This window comes from Alexandromys fortis, unplaced genomic scaffold, assembly GCF_014885135.2.
Source record: "Alexandromys fortis isolate MF-2015 unplaced genomic scaffold, M_Fortis_MF-2015_v1.1 scaffold_73, whole genome shotgun sequence".
NCBI lineage: Eukaryota > Metazoa > Chordata > Mammalia > Rodentia > Cricetidae > Alexandromys > Alexandromys fortis.
The window spans coordinates 4,981,652-5,005,930 of NW_026067959.1; the positions used below are offsets into that span (position 1 = coordinate 4,981,652).

At 42.3% G+C, this 24,279-nt stretch overlaps 1 protein-coding gene across 2 annotated transcripts in view; it reads right to left on the minus strand.

Moving 5' to 3' along the window:
- Positions 1-130: 130 nt before the first annotated feature.
- Positions 131-24,279, minus strand: part of Itga2 (integrin subunit alpha 2) — a 95,357-nt gene continuing 71,208 nt past the window's right edge. For both annotated transcript variants that reach the window (XM_050152812.1, XM_050152811.1), the window contains 13 exons: positions 23,750-23,860; positions 22,970-23,052; positions 22,430-22,571; positions 21,181-21,273; positions 20,645-20,721; positions 20,476-20,559; positions 16,812-16,914; positions 15,384-15,494; positions 13,630-13,734; positions 10,872-10,985; positions 7,502-7,591; positions 4,751-4,867; positions 131-4,262 (listed from right to left, as the gene is read on the minus strand). In XM_050152812.1, coding sequence (XP_050008769.1) covers positions 4,182-4,262; positions 4,751-4,867; positions 7,502-7,591; positions 10,872-10,985; positions 13,630-13,734; positions 15,384-15,494; positions 16,812-16,914; positions 20,476-20,559; positions 20,645-20,721; positions 21,181-21,273; positions 22,430-22,571; positions 22,970-23,052; positions 23,750-23,860 — 1,311 coding nt within the window. In that variant the 3' untranslated portion in view covers positions 131-4,181. The remainder of the gene's footprint in view (positions 4,263-4,750; positions 4,868-7,501; positions 7,592-10,871; positions 10,986-13,629; positions 13,735-15,383; positions 15,495-16,811; positions 16,915-20,475; positions 20,560-20,644; positions 20,722-21,180; positions 21,274-22,429; positions 22,572-22,969; positions 23,053-23,749; positions 23,861-24,279) is intronic.

Consider the following 24,279-nt stretch of genomic DNA (forward strand, 5'->3'; position numbering starts at 1 on the left):
TCAGGCCACAAATTTAGGCTACTGACAGCCTATGTCTTCTTAAATGGAATCTTGAATGTGTTCTGAAGTAAAAGGACTCCCTAAGACATTGAAATGTGTAGCTTTGCAATAAAAACCCAAGTAGAGGAGCTTACTTTCAAAACATTTTTAATGATATTTAACAACAGGTTATAAAAAGAACGATTTACAATTAAATAAGACTTTTCTGTCCGAATCTCGTGCTTTGATATCAGGAAAGTTCTTATGTCAATTACTATAATTTGTTTCTAAGAAATCAGATAAATTCACCAAATTGGGGTACAAACAAGCACATTCATCTTATTCACTTTGGGGAGGGGAGTAAAATGGCAAAGCACATTTAGTTCAAACCTGCAAACATTACATCTCAGCAAGACTACTAATCCTTTGTGGAGGGAATGAGATACTCTCCTCTTTAAAGATAGACAAACCTACTCCTTGTGCAATATATACATTTACATTTTGGCTTCATTTGCCAAAACCAAGTACATACAATACAATCTATATATTTACACATTGACTACATCTTTCTACTTGAAAATTCAAAGTAGTAAATATTTTACTCCCAAAGTTGCCCCCGTGTTTATCTTTTAACTCTGGGTGTTTACTCCTTCGTGTTAATGAAAAGGAACCTTTCCAAATGTACATAAAGGCCATAGCGCTCGGGGATTGTGTATAGAATTGTGTGTGTGTGTGTGTGTGTGTGTGTGTGTGTGTGTGTGTAAAGAGAAGGGTGAGGGAGCTCTGCTAAGAATCCCGCCTTCTCTTTATTGAAGTCTTAATGAGATTCTTACATGTTAGGTTACAGCCCTGTATCAAGATAGATGCAGCATAGCACTATACTTTATAATTTAGAATTATAGTCACGTGTGTGACTACCATAAATTGGCTTCAGTTTTCTTTATTCTTCACAGTTAAAGGCAAGTTTCACTGTCTTATAAAGATAACACTGCTAGCTAGAAGAACATCCGACCAGTTAGGCATTCATAGTTTGCTGCTAAAATGAGTGCTGCATAGTTTTAAATGAGTCCCGTTCCTTTATTGCACTATTTTACCTTGCTGCTCTTTATAGAGCTGTGTGCTGAGCACGCAGGAGGCAACTCAAGTGTTTAAGATCACATTTTTTTTGTGATCCACCATTTATGAAATGGAAATTTTAACCTGACATCTTTTGAGTCCTATACTTACTATTAAAGCAAAAGATAGGGTTGAATGGACCACATAACTTCCTTCCCAACCCTGCCTACCTGCCCCCAATAATTTCTTGAGAACATTCGGCTTTGCTAAAAATTTCTTGAAAGATACAGGAGTCACTTAGTAAAGACTGGGTGTGGGGGGACATGTGTTGGTGTCAGGACCCCGGGGGGGCGGGGAAGATGCAATCTTTCCTTGAGTAGGTAGAAGCCAAGGATGCTGCTGAAAACCCTGGGAGGAGCAAGACAGCTCCTCCCCTCATGAAACTGCCTGCTCCAGAATAACAGCATTGCTGACGTCACAACCCCTGGGCTAGCGTGAGAAATGGTTTAGAGACTAAGTGTGGTCGTAAGCCAGCCTTACCCCTTAAAAGCTAATCAAAGCTGATGACCTATGCCAAGGCTTGTCAAAGGTCTCAAGCTCTGTGTGTATAGTAGTAGATGACCCTGGTTTACTGCCTATAGAAGGAGAGGGAGGCAGTAAAATACAGGAACTGTGTGCTATGAGTACTCCTAAAGTGCACTAGAAAACGTGCGTGTGTATGTGCGTGTGCGTGTGTGTGTGTGTGTAGTCGGTTTGTGAAGGATTCTCTGTCATCCTGGTTTCTCCACTCCAAACTAAAAATTTGGTTAGAATGCCACAGTGCCTCCACGCAGCTGTTAAAAGACTTGGACCCTGGATCTCATAACTAAGAGAGTACCAAGCTGGTTTCGCTGTGCCTCCCTGACATTTGCAGCTAATATTTTTTCCCTTCTGTTTGGCTTTAGACAAGGATGAAGTAAGCCAATAACTGGTCCAATTGGCTCTGGCCCGCCACGCAGGGGCCTGGCCATGGGGACAGTCAGGGCCATCCATGCACACCCGGGCAAGCTGTTTTTCCTCTGACCTCTCTAGGTCCCATTCTTGGAGGTTGTATAGTAGGAAATCCTTATGTTTAACTTTTAAGATTGAGTCACTGCTGAGCCCTAACCCTGACTTCCCCTTTCGTAATGAGAACAATGAAGTTCCACGAGGTTAAGGACTGGGCCAAAGCTCTGTGCATATAGTGTGTGACAGTGGCTTCTACTGTTGTTCCCTGGACCCGTCTTCCGGGAGCTCTTCTGGAGAATGTATAGGCTCCGAAATAAGGTGCCACGGGTGGAAAAGGGTGTGCAACTCCCTGGAGCACAGTCTGTTTACATCACAACGCCTGGGTTCTTGTCAAAATTCAGGCCATTGGGTTTTCCATCAGCCCGAGCTAGTCAGAGTTTCTAGAGTCGGGGCTGAAGAGTTCTACCTGCCCGAGTCAAGCCTAGAGGGTCTGCTGCTCGTCCAACCTGCGAATCCCTGAGCTGTTCCGTTTACCTTCTGGATAACTGCAACAGCTGCAATCCAGGCATAGTCTTCTTACTGTGTAGCAGCAAATGAAATAGCTCCCTAAAGTTGAGGAGTGTATGAGTAGCCACACAGGTGTGTGAACTGCAGGGGACTTTCTCTCATCCCCACACTCTGGTAGTGTGAGGGGGCAGGTTAGGACTCGTGGTGTGGGAGCTATGGCTGGCTGGTAGAGGAGAGTGGAAACTACTGGGGGGAAAGGCATGCCGCGGGGGCCTTCTGTCGTTAAGGGCAACAGGGAAGGGGAGAGGCAGATGAGGCAGTTAGCAAAAGAAATTGTCCATCTCTAGCAAATCCGCTAGTTCCCTTCCAGCTAGCTAATCAAGTAAAAGAGAAATCTTGCTAGTCCTAAGAGGAATGCCCCTCCCCCTTTCCTTTGTCAGGATGGCCCCAGCAGGCAGTTAGTTATACTATAAACTTGTTATAGTATAGGGTGTTAGTAAATTTGGGTGCCTTGGCTTTTAAACTGACCCTCCCACAGCATGATGCTTGTGGTGGTTTTTGTTTTTTTTTAGTAATTGGTATATTTACCTGCAAGTATTCTATATATGTATATATATTAAATGTATTGTATGTATGTGCACATATATGTATTATATACATATAAAATACTTTATATATATATATATATTCTGTATTTCTCATGGCTATTCAAGCATGTTTATAGTAAAGATGGTACTCAGAAGAGGCAGTCAGGACATGAAAGAAAGCAACAAGTTTTATGTATTTTTTAAAGATCCTGCTAAGCAAGCACTCTGTGATTAAGCTGAGCCCCGGCATCATTTCACCTTTTGCTTGTAGACAAGGTCTCCTTAAGTTGTCCAGGATAGCCTTGAACTCACTGTACAACTCAGGGACACCCCAGACTCGGACTCCTGTCTCAGCTTCCTGAGTAGCTGAAATTACTGTCCTGCAATAGCAAGACTCTTTTTTTCTTAAAAAAAAAAACTAGTTTATAAATAATATTATCATTTAAAAGTATCCTCTGTCGCAACCTTGGATGAACAGCATAAATTGAAAAAAAAAACAATCTATGCTAGTTTTCTCTTTTTTCAACAAACATTCATATATATTATAGTAATATATATGTTGAAACACCCAATATAATATAAATTATTTACAATATAATTTATGTCACAGTTATATATATGTAATACATACTTATATGCTATATTAATAATATAACATATATAATATGCATTATGTATTATTCACTTTTCACTTCTCTTGTTACTTTTAGTAAAATTAAAAGAGCATTCCCCATGCACTTTCCCACCCCCCATCTGAAAAATGTTACAATTTTCTTGAAGGCTTGTCATGCATAGACCCATCCTGTCTTCTTGACATACTAAACGTTAGCATGTAAACACTGGACTAGCCAGTTTAAAAAATTACTTTTTTTCTTTCTATATATAATGACTTTGGTTCTTTTAGCCATAACCTCCACCCACAATGTCTTCATTCCCAACTGACCAGCAGTTTACTCTAAAATGATCAGGCTAGTTTGCCTATTAAATTATTTAAAACTGGACTGTCACAGAGTGAACCGTAGCTGGGATCTTGCCAGCCGCCATGCCGTGGTGTCCGCTGGGAGTTTAGCTGTTGAGTTCTGTGGTCTCGTCCACCTCATCTGGATTTTGGCTCATTTTTTTATATTGTCTTTTGAAGAAGCCAAGCTATAAGGTAACGAAATAGCTGGTTACTGCCCTGTGACCACAGTTACCTTGATTTGGTCATTAGTCAACAAACACATGTATCTACACCACACGGTGCCCAGAAAATACCAACAGTGAAAAGAATGACATCACCACCCATGGCTGGCTCATGCTTTGTTGCCCACTTCTCTGTATCCGCTCTAGACTGCCTGGACATTTGGGGGGACTGGCGCATAGACTACAGACTAATGTCTTAGCATTCATATATCGAGGAACTTTAAGTTTCATTGTGTGAAACTGAATATCTGTCATATCTATTTGAGACAAAATTTTCAGGGTACTGGGTGGTAGGGAGGGTAAAACCAAACTAAGTCCTTGTTAGTTTTTTAACGTCTTGTGTAAGAAAGCACAAACAACCTTGCATTTCCTTTCGCAATGGCAAGCGGTACCATGCCATTCAAAACAAAGGCCTTTGGGAGTACCATCTTTTAGCTGTGAAGTTTTCTTACCTTCCACAAACCTGCAACCAGAGCCAAGAGCAAGAGGATTCCAGCAATTATGCTTCCTATTATAACCCCTGTTGGTACTTCCTCTTTCTCGGTGGGTTTCATTATCATAAGGGGAATCTGTGAATGAATACATGCTCACAATTGAATTATCCATTTAGCAGAAAAGTAATATGTCCTAACACAGTTCAAAAATTTATAAATATGACCCACAGTTCTGGAGGGGGCTGTGACTTGTCATGGCATTCGTCCCTCAGGCATCATGCAAGATTGAAGAGACGACTTGAAAACTCAGGCAATGCACAACCTTTCCACTTTTTTTCCCTTCTGCTGTGTTACTGTCGTATGACTGTGCTGAACAGATGGCATCAGTGCTTTCCTTGTTTAAAGTAGACACTCCAGTTTTCGGTGCACATCTTTCTTTCTTCTTTCTTTCTTTCTTTCTTTCTTTCTTTCTTTCCTTCCTTCCTTCCTTCCTTCTTTCTTTCTTTCTTTTTTCTTTCCTCCTCTCCCCTCCCCTCCCATTCCCTCCCTACTCCTCCTCTTCCCTTCCCTTCCTTCTTTCTTTTCAAATGAGACCAAAGCATCCTAGGAACCGGGGCAAGCATAGCCTCATCCAACCATCCAACCCCTCATTCAATAATTTTGTATCAGCTTTTAAAGTACGATTTCAGTCTCATTCAACTTTAATACAAAACACTGGAAAAGCAGAACAGATGGGGTTTTGCCAGGGTGAGGTTGACCTCAGTGACGACACTGTCCTTGGGCATAGTCATGGCTTTATGCCCCTGTCCTATGGTGATCTTTGTGGCGTGGAGTGGAACGGCATCCTTAGGGCTTGAACAGTGACACTTCATATTCTTTTTCTTGGTTGATAAAAGGGGTCTCCACAAAAATATTCTTAGAGTTACAGAGCAAAAGGGAACAATAATTTATTTACTTGCTACCATGTTAAACTATAGAAGAGCTGTCTTTTTTGTTTGTTTGTTTTTGTTTCTTGTTTTTTTTTGTGTGTGTGTGTGTTTGCTTTGTATTTGGAGACAGGGTTTCTCTGTGTAGCCATGGCCATCCTGGAACTCGCTCTGTTGACCAGGCTGGCCTCGAGCTCGGAACTCAGAGACTGGCCTGCTTCTGTTTCCCTAGTGTTGGAATTAAGGGCATGTGCCACCGCTGCCACCTGGCAAGCTGCGTTTTATGGTGGGATAAACAGAAACCAAGCTCTGTGAGTCTGTTTCTCCTCATTTGTATTGAAAAGCTAAAATGTTCTGAATGGAATTACCATAAATTCATGCAGTTCATTGCTGTGTAGTAGTGCGGTACCAAGACTGTGGTCTAGAGCCCACCCATCTGATGCTTGGATCACCCTGTACCCTTGAGCACAATACTTCATTGAAGTGGGCCTTTATATTGGTGTGTGCCAACATATTATTTGGGTTCCAAGTATTCCTGAAAAGGTTATCTAGATTATTATTTGGATTACAGAATAATTTCACAGACACAAGTAGAAGCCAGTCTCTGCTATTAATTAGTACTGCTCATAGAAAAAAGCCAAGAAAACTGGTGGATTCATGAAAATGAAACTTTGAATTTTCAGTTACTATCTTCAAGGGCTGCTTTCACAAAAGACAGATTTTAGCAGCGTTTACAGACCCCCCCCCCAAATGCTGCACCTTTATGGCAGGCTTTGGGAGCAGTCTATACTGTTCTCACCGTCACTAAGTTCACAGTGATTCGAGTTTGGAGCCTGCACTTCCTTCCTTTGGCTCCACTTCTGGGTTTCCATGCCCAGCCTCAGCAGAGAGGGTGTGGGCTTTCACCGAGGTTCCCAAACCAAAGAGAGAAAAGCAGTCTCCATTGTGTGGAATGATTTTTCCGGGGACAAGAGTGGGACAGCAGTGTTGGGAACTCAACACAGGCATTGAGAGAGGCCCAGAGTTCATGGGGCCCTTGGCTTTCTACCCGGTGTGTAAGCTGGAGCGCTGGACAGAGGCCAAGCATCCAGCTGGCCTCGGGGGCAGAGTTGGGAATTGACTTCCAGCTCTTAGACAAAAGCTTGGGGTGGAAAATGCTCGGGGCTCTGCCAGCAGATTAGCTGGGCATGGAAATCCTGCTGTATCTAAAAATGGCACATGCTAACCAGAGGCTCACTGCTAAGGAAAGTCGCCTCTGCCAGCCCCAAGAACAGAGCTCCTTTGTCTTCTGTGAAGGGACAATTCTCAGTAGTCCTCTCCCTTTTAAACGAGGGTTACATTTGTAGTTCTTTAGAATGTAGGGCCATGAATGGACATGTCACAGTGTCTGGTTATAAGCAGAACTTGTATAAAAAGTTTAATAAATGCCTTATTTACATACTCATTTATAATGCTCCCGGTCTAATTCATGATGTAAGGTAGTATATCTTAGGTCTTATGCCTCAGATCCTAACGGTTTCTCACAGCACATGAAGAGATGCTGCTGCTTGAGGCATGAACTGTCACCATGGTGCCCCAAGTATGACAGAGCCCCTTTGTACCTTTTTGGTGGATCGGTCACTTCTAGAAAGCACTTCACAGCCTGGGGGAGGGGGGCGGACTAAGAGAAGGCAAGTGTGTCACTGGACTTTCTGAGTCGCAGCCATCCTGGTCACATCTCAGTCTAACCAAGCCCAGGCCTTCAGGTTTTGATCTAGTCTTCTGGATGCACAGAGATGAGAATGGCCGTTCTGTACTTTACACAGTAGAATGCCTGTCACAGGGAGACACACAGCACACTCACCGTGACGGAGTTGTCCTCAATCACGTACAGCTGCGGGTTGTGTGTATCAATCTCTGCAGCTGCTGTCAGTTGCAGAGTCTGGAAAGTCGACTGGAACACAGAATAAAAACAGTTCACCCTTGCAGCAGTAAACACAGAAAAGCGGGCCTGTTTAAGGTTGTTTAGTTCCTGGCGGAAAGTCACAAGGAGAAAACCTGGTGCCGAAGATTCATCCTTTGCATGCTTGAACTTGCTGTGAGGACTAAGCCTGCTGCAAAGTTGCCGGGCAGCCTTTGAAATGTGCACTTATTGAAGCCAACTGCTGCAAATTAAACCAAAGCCCAGGGTGGCACCCAGACACGAGCCTTGGAAACACCCTCTTACATTATTCAAATTTGAAAATGATTCAAATAGAAGGCTTACAAGGCCTTTTTAAAAGGAAAAGCTTGTCACTGTGAGTTTTTTTTTTAATTTAATGAAACTTGATACGTGAAAGAAAATTACACATAATACTCTTTTACCCATACCTGAACAAGTCTCATAATGGAGGGGGACACCAGCATTTGAGTTTCTTCTTCTATTGTATAAAATATTACTATCTGAAAGTGTACCTGAACTTGGCGATACATGCTGACTGCAGAAACCTTGAGCCTTCTTACATGTAATATCACATTAGGAATGATTTTACATGTCCTAATCTAAGTGTCTCTATGAGATGATACTGTTTTGGGGATGCATGTATAAGGACATATGTGTATGATGATGCCATAAGTAAGGATATACAGTAAGCTTAGGTGTCATCAATTTGTTTATGGAAAAAGAGTCTGTTCATTGGGAACATGATGATGCCAATGTCATCAATGTTAGTGTTTGCTATACACTTATAATTACGGCCTTATAATTATGTGTGAGAGAACTAACATTCAGATTTTAGAGCCATTTTAATGGGCTCTAGCTATTAGGACTCCCTTGTTATTGTTGCTAGGGCATACGATTGAACATCTTAATGAAGTAATTCGCTAGACCATATCCAGGAGCCAGCAAGAGAGAATATATTTCCAAAAAGTGAGCCATTTGTTTCCTTTCTGCTGGCCCAGTCTCTGGTTACTCTTAATTCTCTCAAGATGGAAGATTGCATCATACGTTAACCCTAAACACTGATCTTTTAAACATATGTTATAGGTGAAGCATTGAGAGTAGTTACATGGTGTGTGTGTGTGTGTGTGTGTGTGTGTGTGTGTGTAGAAAAGGCTAAGTGGTTAAGAGCCCTCACTGCTCTTACAGAGGACTTCAGCTCAGTTCCCACCTATACCTCCCATTACAGAAGATCCAATTCCCTTTCCTGACCTCCAAGAGCCCCCTGCATGCATGTGGTACACACACACACACACACACACACACACACACACACACACACATTCTTATGTTTTTCTAGTACTGATAGTAGAAATGTAAACAAAAAGTGGCCGTCAGTGAATATAGGCAATAGCACGTGTAGCCTGTATGATGAAATCATTGTTCTTAAAATGCTCATATACCCGCCCACAGAGCTGGCTGTTCTAACAGATGCCCAGCATCCTACAGTAGTAACTACACCCAGGGGAGCAGAATAGCACACTTGCTAGTGTCCACCCAGGCTTTCCTTACAAAAGGCAGCCAGTGCTATTGGGCAGCCCGAGCAATCAGTGTGTGATGAGGCACTTGAGATGTTAGGCTGACATCCTTGCATCAAAAAAAGGAGTAGCAGGAGGCACCACCTAGTGAGCCCCATGCAGGAAATGAGGCCCGAATCTCAGACCGGAGTGTCTACTTGGCTGTTAAAGAGGATGAAAGTAAGGCAAGAGTAAATAGTTGGCCTCATATGGAGGAGAAAGATGTGCTGGGCTTGACAACCAATAACTCTGGAGGGTGTAACCGTTGTGAAAAAAGATAAATTCTCCACTACTTAAGAACTTGGCTCCCACAAAGGAAAGGCTACCTCTGAGCCGATTGAGAGTCACTTTCATAAAGCCCAATGGTAAAAATATTGTAGCTTCAAGAAAACTCAAAGACTTTTCACAGAGCTGGAGCGACATTATTTTGATGTGCAGAAGTCAGTTTTCCTTTCAACTGGGCAGAGTTTGTTACAAACATGTTTGTTCTTCAGATCTAAGGAGCCAGGAGCCCACTGAGTCCCAAGATTGAGTACTATGATTGAGTCCCAAGACTGAGTACCAGGTTCAGCAGCTGGGAGAACGGTGGCCCCTCCATCAGCACGCATCACATTTTAGGACTTAGAACTGTCCCAGAGGCTGTGAAGCCAATACAGCTAACAGGCAAATGAAAGAGGACCGCATTTTCAAAAGAAATCCGAACCCCTCAGTCTTCTCACTCCCCCGGCTCTGTAATCTTTCCCTAAACTCCCACCACTATTTTCATATTATGTCTTTACACAATCTTACTGCTTATGTTTTGACTCCAGGGCCAAGGTATGAGGGTGATCTTTAATCTAACACAGAACTCCAACTCAGAGAATGGGGGTCAATGCTGGTTGTGAAATGGTGAAAATCGAAGGGCCAGAGTTCAGTGAGATCCAGAGAAGAGCCATACCGATCCCCGAGAGATCCAGACGAAGGTAGTTTGTCGGCGCCCAGAGCCAGCATCAGAAAAGGGCATAGCTAGCCATTCTGGCAGTCAGGGTCAAGACATTAAGGCTTGCTGTATTTCCATTGTTCTTGCTAGACTAATGTCCTGGCTATCTAATCCCTGTGCAAATAGTGCTATGATAGACTCTGGCCTGCTGTGTAGGGAAACAACACTGACTATTGTTTGGGGGGTTTCCTTTTTCATGAAGTAGCCTAAGACTTGTATGCTTTTCTGGGTTTACTCATCAAACTGAAGCTAACCCAGGAAAGCAGGGCATCTGCCTGTTTATGAATAGAAGGAGATGGACCCTCACGCTGGATTCACCTTTGCATAATTAGATCAATGACACACCTGGCTGGGAACTCAAGGAGAAAGATGGCATGAACATCCCGATTCAGGTGTGACTACAAAAAGAGAACTGTGGGCACACCATGAAGGAGACCAAGAAGACGCTGTTTCTGACAAGGACAGCAAAGGCATCCTTGGCACTATTCATAAAGATGCCATGGGCTGGTGTGAGCTTCTAAAAGGCAGACCTCTTGATGAGTTCTCCAGATGATTCTGAGGCAAAGCCAGACAGGGTGAGCACTGAAAAGAGGTGTGAACTTACTACCTTGAGTACAGTTGCTCAGGCTTGTTTGGGCATTTCTGCCTGTTGGCAGGGTGCTATTTCATCAAAAAAAAAAAAAAGGAGTATTTTTGACAATGAAGCCACATGCATCTTTGCTCACCCTTGACGGGCCCAGTAGGTAGAGCTGAGACTTACAGCAGCGAAGGTCCTGTTCCAGACTCTGGTTGTCACATTGATAAAGTACTCCGATTTCATGTGAAGGTCTTTCAGCCAGCAGGTGATGTCACTGCAGGAGACGGTTCTGCAGTCCTTTCAGATCAGAGTCAATGAGGAGGGGAGAGAGACAGAGAAAACAGGTGTTACAAATGCTAAAACTTTAGGAAAAGATAAAGCAGTGGTAGGCAGGACACGTGGAAACAGGCACTATCAGGGGCTTTTAGTATTTATAGTTACTATTATTTATACTAATTTATATTAGTATTTAGGTCTATTAATATTTATAGCTATATATTATTAGTATTTATACTAGTTTATATCTTCAAGGGCTTTTTGATAATGAGTTCCAGAATATAAAGAGAGTTGAGATAGCTTTTTCCCAGCCATTTCCTGTCTGTATTGATAACCTCAGAGATAAGAGAAATATGTAAAAAGAAGGGTGTTGCAGAATATTTGTTCAAGCATGCAAAGATGTGTTGCATTTGTGAACTATATAAAGATGTACTGCATATATATTATGTTGCGGAATATTAGCTTAACCATGGAATGATGCGTTGCATTTGTTTAATTATGTAAAGATGTGTTGCTCTTTTACCTTCCCTGCCTCAAGAACTCAATTTATCTAATAAAAATCTTAACAACCAATAGTGAGGGAGGAGGTGTAGGCTAAACTTCTGGGCAGGGAGAGTAAGTAGGAGGAGGAATTTGGGCTCGAGAGCAAAAGAAAAAGAGACACCAGGAGGATGCCAGGGGCCAGCTGTACAGACAAAAGGAAGCAAGAAAGTAGGGCATACAGAATGAAAGAAAGGTAAAAAGCCCTGAGGCAAAACATAGACGAATAGAAACAGGTTAAAAGAGCTGGTGGGACAAGCCTAAGCTAAGGTTGAACATTCATAATTAATAATAAAGTTATCCATGTCTTTATTTGGGAGCTGGTTGGTAGCCCCCAAAATTTCCAACTACAAACAGGCACAATCTGCTCTTTATTCCATTTATTATGACTATATACAACCTGTTCAAATATACTATTTATGACCATAAAAACGAAACAGTAACTAATTCATGTTATCTGCAATGTGCTAAGGCAAGTAAATTATTGAACAGAAACAACATGTCGTATAATTTAACCATTAAACTTAAGGATAATAATTAACTTCCTAGATCAGAGCTTGTCTGTAAGAGAATCCGTAGTTGTCAGGGGTTGGGGAAAGAGATAGGTGTGCACACAGAGCACAGTACTTTAGGGTACTAAGCTACTCAATGTGCTGCCATAATTAATGGGATCAGGCAATTACACATTTTCAACTCCATAGTGTGAATATTTGAAATCCAACCGTGAGCCCTAATGTAAACTCTGGCATCGGTGATGCGATCTGTTAGTGTAGACCTGTCACGACAAAGGCAGCACTGTAATCATAGGGTTTCAATAGTGGAGGAAGCCGTGAATATGTGAGAACAGGAGGTGTATGGGGAAATTCCTCTATAGTCACGCCTTTGTTATGAAGTGCTTTAAGAATTAAAGCCCTTTCAAAACAACTGTGAGGCCTAGAGAGGTAGCACAGTACTTGCAAGCAATAGGACCCGAGTTCAAGTCCTCAGCATCCACATGAAAAGCCCGACCTGGCTGTGTGTGCCTGCAGCCCCAGTGTTGGGGGAGGCAGTGCAGACACAAGCGGATCCTGAGAGTTCTCTGGCAATATAGCCTTGGCAAAATGGTGACCATTCCAATGTAGTGAGAGACTTGTCTCAAGGTAATATGAGAGCAGTCGAGGAGTGCTCCGGCCTCATACTCCTGTGCATGTACCATACAGCCACAGAGAAACAGACAGACAAGACACACACATACACACACAAGACCATGTGTGTATACACACGTACTCCATGCCATACACAGGTATACACACGCTGTACTATACATACAGATGTGCACATTGTCCACACACACTCACACCATGCTCCCCCAACATACATTGTACACTCTTCCTATCTCTCCCACACATGCACATGCACACAGACACACAGACACACAGAATTAAAAATCAACAAACAACAAGACAAAACAAAACCCTGAAAACCCAAAAGCACAGTCTATAACATCGGCTTATGTATGGCCAAAAAACAACAACATGGCTTATTTGTGTAATAACTTACAAATACATTTACATATTAATATATATAGAAAAAAGTTCTGTTTCAGCCTTTTCTGTTTAGTCCATCCATCACAATATAAAGAAAGCCAGGACAACTTCAATATCACTGACGGGGAAGTGTCACGGCTTGCTTGCGGTTTCTTGTTTACTTGCCTGATGGCTGAGTCTGTGCCAAGAGCCATGCCAAGCTAGCTGCTAAACTAATCCCTTCCTCCAAGAACAGGGCAGAGCTGGGGAACAGACAGCAAGCACATGGAGTTCCTTTTTAAAAGTTAGCAGACAAAGTGGGCTCCATGTACCGTTTTCAAACCTGATTGCCTCTGTTGACTCTCTTTTCCTACTCACTATCCCCAACCCTCCACATCCTCCACCTCCAATAGCTCCCTTTTCTTTTCCAGATCCCATCACACATGTCCTGTTGATGCTGTGAATTGTCAGCCTAACTATCCTAATCCATGCTCAACACCAAAGGCAAAAGAACACTCGAGAGTGTTCGCTGCTGACATAAAACAAGAGACCGGGTTTCAGGTGGAGCAAACAGCAGATTACTTAAGACAGGTTCAGCAGGAACATTGACCTTGCCTCACCAGTTCTTTCGTATGCCGGAAGTTCTCACTCTTGACAGTGACAGGAGAGGACGCTTGTCCTAGCTTTAGCGGATTTATATCTGCTGCACAGCTGATGTCACCAGCCTACAAGGAAAAAGACCATATCAGACTTGGAAAGCAAAATGGTGGACACCATTCCTTCCAGCCTGCCAGAAAATCCTGCCATCATGTGGTATATGGGAGAGGCCCTAGGCTCCTTTCTCAGGGGCTCAGTGGCCAAATGCTTTTGTGCTCTGGTAAAGCCTGAAGCATTTAAGTCAGCTGATGTGACCTGATGAGGCAGGCCAGCTTCTCCATAGCCTGTCACGATTTCAGTATGGTTTGTTCCTCAAAGTTCACACCTTGGAAGTGTGGTCTGCAAGTTGGCAGTGTGGAGAGAACAGGGGACTTTAAGAGTTGGGTTCCAGTAGAACAGCTACAGGCCAATTAGAAGGATGTCCTAAAAGAGGGAGTTCAGAACTGAAGCCCCCCTCTAGTTTCCTACTTGGCAATGTACTTCCATTAACCCCTTCTCTTTCTTATACGGGCTATCATGAGACCCTCACCAGAGATGAAATGACGCTGGTATCGTATCACCAATTCGCAAGAACTGGAGGTTAAATAAGCCTTTTTATCTGTAAAGTTAACCTAACCTCAGGCATTTTATTGTAGCAACGCGTGGCTTGCTATGACATGAGATCAAGGGGCCGGTCCTACAGATCCAAAGCTGCAGGATCTCCACGACACGGGGCAACAGCAGGATATCCAAGAGGAGTCCCAGTGAGGGCCCAGCATTGGTAGTGTAGCAGAAACCAGAGGCCTTGAACCAGACCAGTGACTGCAATGAATGCTTCCACGTAAAGATATGTGGACAAAGTGTTCACGCACGACCCACCTTGTCCCACTACAGCTTCCATGACGAGGTTTTTCCTTTTCTCATCTTAATTTTTTTTGGGGGGCGGGGGATTACAAGGGCAGAGGCTGGACACAAAGGGATGGGGAAATGAAAGGGATGGAGATGCATGATGTGAAAGACACAAAGAATAATTTTAAAAAATGGTTCTTTTTGTTCTCTTAAAGAACATAGTAAAACAAATACACTGTAAGTGATTCAGTTCAAGGCTTTTCCTATGGAATATTTTAGGAGTTTAATTTCTTGAAATCTGCTATGTATATTACAGAAATATTACTGTAAGACTAGCTAAGTGCTCAACTATAGGAGAGCCGTTGTCAAGACGTTTGGTTATGGCAGGCACCACCTCTTGGGCCAGGCAGCATAGAAGAACATGGGTCTGCAGCTTTCAAAGGGAAATGCCAGCGTTCTAGCCTTATCTTCAGATTCTGATTTCACTGCCTTGATGTTTCTCCTTAAAAGGTAACTGGGGACTAAAGTGAATAGCCAGGGCTGAGTCCTACTGGGTGAAAGTCCCCAGCCAGCTGCTTGAGGACCAGCAGATCTCTAGACCTACTGTCTGCCCACAGTAGATGGAACCTCTCACTTCCCAGTACTCTCTACTAACAGGGCTCTGACCAAGTCAACTCCTCTCCTACACAGAACAGGGATACTTGGAATAATTTCAGCCACGAGGATGCTCATTTTCTTTGGACAGTGATCTGCTTATACCCTGAAGTCTGATGCTGGTTTTGTTTGGATCTGGGATGCATAGTGTTCCCTTTTCGCTTTTAGGTGCAGACACAACCACCCTTTATTCATGGCTTGTTTCTGTCCGTGTGGCCAGCTGTGTCCTCCTTACCTCATCTGTTTGCACTCCAGTTAGATACAGGAGCGGGTTCTTCGCCTTGGTGTACTGGGGAATGTGAATGGTGACTGAGGCCATGCTTACTGGAGAGCTTCCCGTCGTTACCTGTGTAGAGAATAACAGGTGAAGCAGATGCTGCCAGGAAAACCACCCTGATGCTAGACCAGGGGGATGCAGAGTAGCAGCGTGGCGTGGGCAAGGAACGAACACTCTCGTTAAAGATAAAGTTTACCTAAAAATTAAAGATCATCAAAATGTCAGTGGCCACGTGCTCCCCTGCTATCTGTTCTCACTGATGGGGGCTATGTTGTTAGAGTTAACATGTGTTACAATGGCTGATACTTGCACTCTTAATATTGTTGTTGTTGTTTACTATGAATTGTTTAAAATTCCAATAAAGCATGTGGTTACTATCCTCATTTTCTGAAACTATCAAAATCTGGATAACAAATCGAGATTCTCTTGTCATTAAAGACGCAAGACTAAACTGTAGAGCGGGGGTGTGCATGATGGACAATTGGCAATGCGTGGAGCCCGAATGGCTTTGGCTCCGGGACGCAGGTGCATTCCCTATTGACTTTCCAAAGTCTCCGTGGCATTCTTTTCTAAGTTAGCTATTGTTTTATAACTCTCTCTCTCTCTCTCTCTCTCTCTCTCTCTCTCTCTCTCTCTCTCTCTCTCTCTCTCTCTCTCTCTCTCTCTCTCTCTCTTCCTCAGTCATACTCTGGGGCCCAGATTGGCCTTAAACTGACAGCATTCTCACCTCAGCTTCCCACGTTCGGGATTAGAGGTGTCTTTCTTTGAATTTCTCTATATAACTGATGCCAACCTTTAGAATAGTAGCTACTTATTCGTAGATATTTACAGTTATATTGCACTGAATTGGATCAGAGCGTTTTAGATACTACTTAGCATTACTGCCCAAAAGCCCTGTTTGTACCACAAATGATGAGCTTTTCAAACAGGACTGGTCTCCAAGCATAAAGTAGTGTAACGGACACTCACCCACAGCAATGCCATTCTAGCGACGCCTTGCTGGTTAATCCTGAATATTTGCTTTGAAAATATATTATTTCTTCTTTACCGAGGACACACACCTAAACACGAGTCTTTCTGCTTATCTGTCATCTACCACAATGTTCTCAAAGTGTGACACCCACACCAGCGGCATCTGCAGCATTGCCTGTGGGCTTGTCGGAGGAGCACACTGCCAAGCTCACTGCAGACCTTCTGAGTCAGCAGCTTGGGGATGAAGCTTAGCTATGTGTGCTGTAACATGCTTTCCTGTTGTTGCTGCACACTCAAGATTGGCAGCCACGGGTGCATTGGAATTTTGGGCTACTTCCTTTTCATTATATTACACATGCCTTTATTTCATCCCTTCTCCTCCTGGATTGTCATCTTTATGACAAGCTTACCAACCTTGAGGGAGAAGATGAATTTGGGACCAATATCTTCAACGCTGTTTATGACAGAAGGAGCATTCTCATCCGAAGAGATTTCATAAAAATTTATATTGGTGGATCTGTTGGGTGACATTGGTAAAACCAATTATTTTTGTTTTGCTGTTGCTCTTGAAGCATTATATTTACTTTACGTAAGGATCTTCTACCTTGGAATATCATCAAAATGCTTCACTTTTACTTACTTATTCTACTTTTGAAGCTTCCACTTTGAATTTGAGAATCTGTCTTTCTGCTTGACTAGTGTCTGGGGAGTGTAGTAATGGCAATGCTACCTACTACTGATATTCTTTGTATGCACAAACATATGCACACATGCACACACACACATGTACACACACAGACACAGACACATATATAAATCTTAAGCCCCATAAATATTTGGACTTTTTAATTATTATAATCATAATACAAAAGTTAAAAAAGTACCACATGTGAATGAATGTTAGATTCCACAGTCCAATGCACTTTTCTGTGATGAAAACAACTCCCCTTCAAATCATACCCCTTCACTATCTTTCTGAGCAGAGCCTACGGGTTTATCAGTTGTCAAGTTTTTAACATAGGCATAAAAGTATCGCTTTAGAATTAACAGTTGTATTGGCCTCCAGACCTCTGTTACATTGGCAAGGGTGTTGGAAAGGTGGACACTCCAGCTTTGGTGGTTGGATTGGCTCTGCAAGTCAAGATTTTTTTTCACTTGCTGTGTGTAGTGCAATGATGGGAACCAGCTATTAGCTCCTGCAGTATTCATTAATCATGCCTCTCCAACAGGGCGTGCATTTGTACTAATCTTTCTCTAGTGTTCGACCAACTCAAATAGTTGGCAGTGAATTCGGAGTGGATTTAATTTGTTTCCATCATTGCAGAAGCACTCTTAAAATCCAAAGATTTTATTATGAGATCTTGACCAGAAGATTTAGGATTCCTAACTAAAGTATATAGTGTATATAGCCTGCAAGTGTATAGTGTCCAACCAGAGGATTCCCCGGGAAACTGTGTGGATGTGGGTAAAACTGGAGGCCTTCCATTTTTTTCACTTATTCCTGGTGCCTTGAGGCGACAGTCCAACCAGGGCAGCTTCTGTGCATTGTGTGGAGTGAGAAGGACCTGATAGTTAGGGTAGGATTCTGAGAAGTGTGACGCTTATCTCTCTATACATACCAGGGGAGAGTTTACCCAAAGTATAGGATGTTCAGTTCATTTACCAGAAGAATGGACTAGACATTTTTTCTAAGACAGAATGTTTTTTATCCTCAGGGCACCCTGTCTCTTTCTGTCTTATCTCTTTGTACCTCTCTCGCTCTCCTTCTCTTCCTATCTCTCTCTCTCGCTTTGTCTGCCCCTGTCTCTCTCAGTCTTTTAAGAAAGTTCTTCCAAAATTTCAAAAGGAAAATCTGCTGAATATATGTGGTAGTTGTCAAGGTTTTATGTGTATGAGGGGAAACAATGGTGTGTCCGCCTAGTATGGAAAATGGGAAACCTGACTAGGAATTGAAATAGAAAACTCAGCTACGTGTGCATGAGTTATCCTCTTTGCCTTCCAAACGTTTATGTAAGCCCCTAAACACAGCCAACTCCTAAATTGATTGATAGGGTCTGCTTTATGTATTTTAACGAGATCTGTCACTTTTCTACTTTTTTACATAAGTTTCCTCCAGAGTACTTAAGGGTTACAGCAGCAGAAATCTACATCCAGGAGGGTCCTGTTAAAAAATAATTCTATTTACATTTATTACACACATAGAACATGATGGCATAGTATACAATATTAAAGTGGCTATCAAGGGACATGATGAGTAGGTGGGGACTTTTCTCAAAAGTTTACAGACTGTTAAAGCCTTTTTGCAGTATTGTTTTTGATGGTTACACAAACAAAAATGTGAAACAACTTAGTATCTCATGACTGCTGGGGTGGTTGTATGAATTATGATTCATCCAGAAACAGAATAAATTAGATATGTATATCCTACTATTAAAGCCACATTAAGATATGAAAGAATTTTTTAGTATTTTCCCTTTAGTAGGTAAATTGTTGATGTGTGTGTGTATGTGTAACTTTGTACATAAAATAACTGTTTGGACTGAAGATATTCCAAAACAGTCTTCTTAGTCATTTGTGGGGACTGTCATCAAAGTGTTGAAGAATGATAATCTCACTTTTCATTTTGTGTCTTATTATGATGTTTGCATTTTCCAAATACATTCATGTAATTCTTTAAAAAAGAGAACATGTGGGGGAACCACCTGATTATAGGATCAGGAGTCATGTCTTTAAAATTTTTTTACCATATACCTTAATATTTTAAGACATAGACTCTAATACTAGAATGCATTAGAATAAAAATTACAATCACATAAGATACATGGCTAAGATGTTAGTAAAAGTAAAGTCCTATTTTAATCCCATATTTATTCCATGTGAACATTCCAGAAAAAAATAGACTCTCACTAAATGGGTCTGAGAAAATACAGAATTGTTTGCATTAGAAGAAGAACGTTCAGGTGATGTGGCAATACACATCACCATAGCTTTGCCACCAATTACTTATTTTATCCAAGAGAGATGTCTTTTGGAAACTCGAGCTACTGATACACTTATCAGGCTGGATAACTTGGGCTATGCATCATTTCTGTGGGTGCCTTTGAGACTCACTGGATATAGACGTGTTCTTTTTCTCTTTGCTTGTGTGTCTCAAACTTCAAACAGGGTGGCATGAGTTCCTAAGTCAATTTTATTTTGTGATTTCTTGAACAGCTGTGTGCTCTATACTTTCATGGACAAGGCTGGCAAGGCAGGAGTTAGAGTATGTGGTTGCCCATATACTTTACTAGGAAATGTTTTCAGAGGTCTTAGTTCAGAGAGTGAGTTTATCCTATAACACCTGTAGGGTTTGTGTGTTACCCATTTCCCAAGACACCTGCCTTTTGGGACAATTCAAGCTAACTGGTGCTGGCTGGTAACATTTTAACCACTGTCCTCAGCTTGACCTGCTTTGGAAGGCAGAAAAGGAAATAGGAAAGAAAAAGGAATAAAGCCTGGCTTCATGGATGACTTCTTTTGGAAAATCCCTCATTTCCTCCTGATTGGAAGAAAACCATCAGCAGTCACGTCTGGGGTTTTCCATAAAGAAGCTAGTCTTAATGTAGTTTCCATATCGGCTTATTGAGCCTGAGACTCCATTTCTTACTTGTTGTGCCCCTTCAATGTCCAAAACATGATGCTGGGGACTTCCATGGCCAAGAACAGGTACCTTATTGGCATCCAGTACCATACAATGAAGAGAGCAGTGAGAAGTGTTAGTAACTCTCAAGGCCTCCAAGAGTCTGTTTCAGCATCTTGGAACAGATTTCAGGTACCTTCCCACCTTCCGGGGCATTGACCCATGACATGGGATGGAAACGTTTTTCCTCTGGTGCTGTTCTGAGTCTCTGAGTCAATAAACCTAAAAAGTTCGTGTGTTCCTGTGCATCAGTTTGTCTGCATATTTCTAATCTAGTTGACAAGTAGGCACTAAATTCATGCGCTAAGACTGAGCCAATTGTGGACTGTAGTCATGAGCTCAATGGTCTATGTACCAGGGTGTAAAAAGCTACCCGCCCGTCTAGCCGACTTCACCTACCGGGTTAAGTGAAGTTCGGCATCATACAGAAGAGGGATCTTGAGACTGACCAAATTGTCTGCTTCGTTTGCTTCTTGGCTCTCACTATCAAAACAAGTATTAGAAATTACTTAAAAAGAAATTTTATAAAATTTCCTGGGCATAAGTTTATGATTGCCCCGTGTCTTACCTGAAGGCCTGGAAACGGATGGTTGCCTGATTCTGGAGGTTTTGAAGGTTGAAGTCGAAGTTGATGGTAAAAGTCACCTAAATACGACATTAAAATTCATCATCTGTGATGTTTTAGACCAGGACGAAAGTTCCCCAGCCAAGTGTGACTCTGAATTTCATGTGCTAAAATTTTAAGTTTGTAGACCACTTGTGTCCGTCCCCCTTGCTCACCTGAGAGCAGAGGTCGACGCCTATCAGATGTTCAGGCCATCCGGCTACATTTGTCGGACGGTCAGGCTTTGTGGTGATCTGATATTCACTTACAGCACTGCGACCAATGTTGGTCAACACAGTCACACAAAAGAGCATTGCATATTGCTTGTGCGCTTGGACGGAGGTGCATGAGGAAATGCTACTTTGGCTAATGATTTAAAGAGAATAACCCCAGTGAGGGAGCCCCTTCCATATGTGCCTGGTTGTTGAGTGATGAGGCCCGGTCAAGACAGAGAGTACCCTCAGGTGTGGAGAGCCAGGGTTAGACGAGGCAAGCTGTACCTGCTCATCACTCTTTAAGGCAGGATATCCCACATCACAGGTAACAGATTTCTGCGATGAGCCCACCTGGCATGTTACTTCTGTTCCGTCGACCTGAAGAGGACCAAAGAAGTGAAAATTAACTAAGTGTGTGTGTGTGTGTGTGTGTGTATACCCACATTGAAAAGTAGACAAGGACATCTTAGCAGTGATGTTGGTTTCTATTGGAATAGAAACCAATTGCTCTCAAAGACTTGAATATCTTGTATTAGCCAAGTGGTTAAACATGTTGTTATTATTGCCAACTCTAAAGAGACACTCAAGAAGGTAAAGGATTAGGGAAATGTGCACTTAGATGCAAATCAATGTTAGTATTTCAGAAGCATAAATATCTTTAATATTAACATTCAGAAGTCTTATATTTAGTAATACTTTTTTCATAATGTTTTTGAAATGCATATTTTTAAAAGAAAAAAATACACATTTGTGTTTTAAATAACTAGCAGATTTTGCCACTTTTTCTCAATTCATTTTGTCTTTAATGTAAGGGCTGCTGTCTGGCACAGGCCATTTAAACATGAAGTCAGCACAGGCTTGGAATTTTAAATCTATAAAGTTCACATTAACTTGAAATATACAGAAACTTTTTCATATCCTTTAATCAAGCAACCCAGTTGAAAAATAGCTTTTTCCTTTTTTTTTTCCCTCAGGTCATGGCCAGAGAACAGAGGAATCAGCAAGGGGCTCTTCTGGTTAAGTGTATTCCTGCTTTATTGATCAGGTCAGCTCGATAGAATGCTTTTGCAGGAATGCACCATCCTGGCTCCAGAAGTAGCAGCATTGCAAAGCCAGGACTATGTGGTGGGACTGGATGACACTGAGCAAGTGCATCACATCTGTCCAGCACAGGACAGGAGGCCTCCTCACAGCATAGAAGGCTGGAGAAGTTATGAGCTGCCACTGCCAAGGCCTGGGGTAAAGGAAAAAGTGACCCTCGCTGCAAACAGAGCTGCCCTAGATTCGGAGCCAGACTGCATTCTCAGGAGGCTTCACTAACTGGAAGCCACAAGGTAGGACTGAGCATGCCCAGGCCATGTCTGGGTTTTTCAGACAGCTTGAAGGACCCAGAGGTTGGAGTATCAGAGACAGCGAGTGGCAGAGAGGAAGGGGCAAAATGCTGTGTGGGGTGGTTAGTGGGAGTGTGGGGAGGCTGGGGGGCAGCAGGGATGCGTATGTGTTTGTGTTAGGGAGGGGTGGGTTCCTTACATACCGGCATGGAAAAAGAAGCAAAAAACAAGTTCTCGGAAAACTCAGCCTTGATGGCAGTGTTGTAGGCACTTTCCCCTCTGTTCCTCAGTGCCACTGAAACCGTTAACCTTTTGTTCTGGTTGCTGACAATAAAGGGTTGGTTTCTGTGCAAACACGAAAAGAGAGACAGATAAAACCACTGAAGCTGAAACTACCCCACGGTCCAAAACCTTTCTTGATTCAAGAAATTCTTTGCATTTACTTGATGATTATTTAATAACAAAAAGACTTTCTTCATAGTAAAATGATGCTGGCAAGTAAGCAAATGATGCTGGACTTCATCCTTGGTGGCTTTTAATTATTGCAGGAAAGAGAAATGCTTAAAGCCAGCAGTTGGTATTTCTCACTGCTTTACTCTTAGGAGAATGATAGAAGTTGAAAGTCAGTTTTAAAATGTCTTAACTATACTCTGAAAACTTCCTCTGTAGAAAAACAAACCCAAAATTTTGTCTTCAATGAAGCGATGTAATGTGCCCTGCACAGAAAGGAAGAGGGAACATACTGAGTGGCTGGCAGCTGCTGGACATCCAGGAGCAGGTCAGAGATGCAAAGTCCATCGCTGCCACATTCTTTGTAGAAAGGGATCTAAAATAAACAAAGGCATCATCCTCTTTGGATACTCTTGGGTTGAAAACGAAATATAACAGAATGTATACAATATCATCCTGTTTGCCTACAGGCCGAAACCACGGGAAATCAAAGTTTTAGAAGCTTGTGTATAGTTAGCAAAATTAAAAAAAAAAACAAATATGGCGAAATACAAGATTCAAGATGATAGTTTGTCTGTTTGTTTTTATTTTGAGCCAGGGTTTTTCTCTGTAGCTCTGGTTATCCTGCAACAGGCTCTATGGATCAGACTGGCCTTGAACCCAGCCAGAGATCCGCCTGCCTCTGTCTCCTGAGTGCTGGGATGAAAGACCTGTGCCACCACGTGTGACTTGTAATGGCTTGTTTATGGGGAATTAAATTAAAACAGATATAATGGAGAGAGACGAACAACTTCACAGGCATCTGAATTTTTAAGTGAGTGTTGAGCACAAGCAGTTTGGCCCGATTTATTGTTTATTTCTTTAAGAAGCATTTGTTGAGCACTGGCGGTGGCTTGGCACCTCTCCTGGGGCCAGAAACAGTGTGGAAGACGAAATCTCTAATTTGTGGAACTGAAATACCCGTGAATTCTGTGCGTCATTACATTGAGACTGCACCCTTAGCTCCTTTAACCCCACAGCAACTACGGAAGCCGTTAGCCAACCTCGACTTGAGAAGAGCAAGGCACACTCACGCTGAAGACTTTGACAGTGTCAGAATAGGCTTCAAGGGCAGGGCTAGTGCCTGGGTTTTCCAAACTGATGTCCACACGCAGATCCAAAGGGTTGACCACGTCAGAGGGCTTCTAAAGATGGGAGGAGGGTGATGATAGATTACTTAGTAATAAGAACTTCAAAACAAAGTCTGCAAATGTGATTAAAATTAAAAGTGCCATCAGTTACAGAGAGGAGGCTTATTCTGATGACCAAGACTTCCTCTTTGGTTCCAATTCAGAAACCTAAGGTGACTCAATTACAGTAAAAATCTGAAGCAGCAGTTCTTCCTAGGATGGTAAATAATCTCATTATTCACACGTGAGTAATTATAAGTATTTAGATGATACATCCTATGTCAGTGCCCAGCACTTGGGTGGTCTTGCTTCTCATTCCTAGTATCTTCTTTCTTCTCTTCATGAACCCTGTAATTACATGGGTAACTTGATCCCATATTAGACAAGGTCAGGAAAGAATGGAAGCCAAGTTTCTTCCCTGTTCCTTCTCCCTC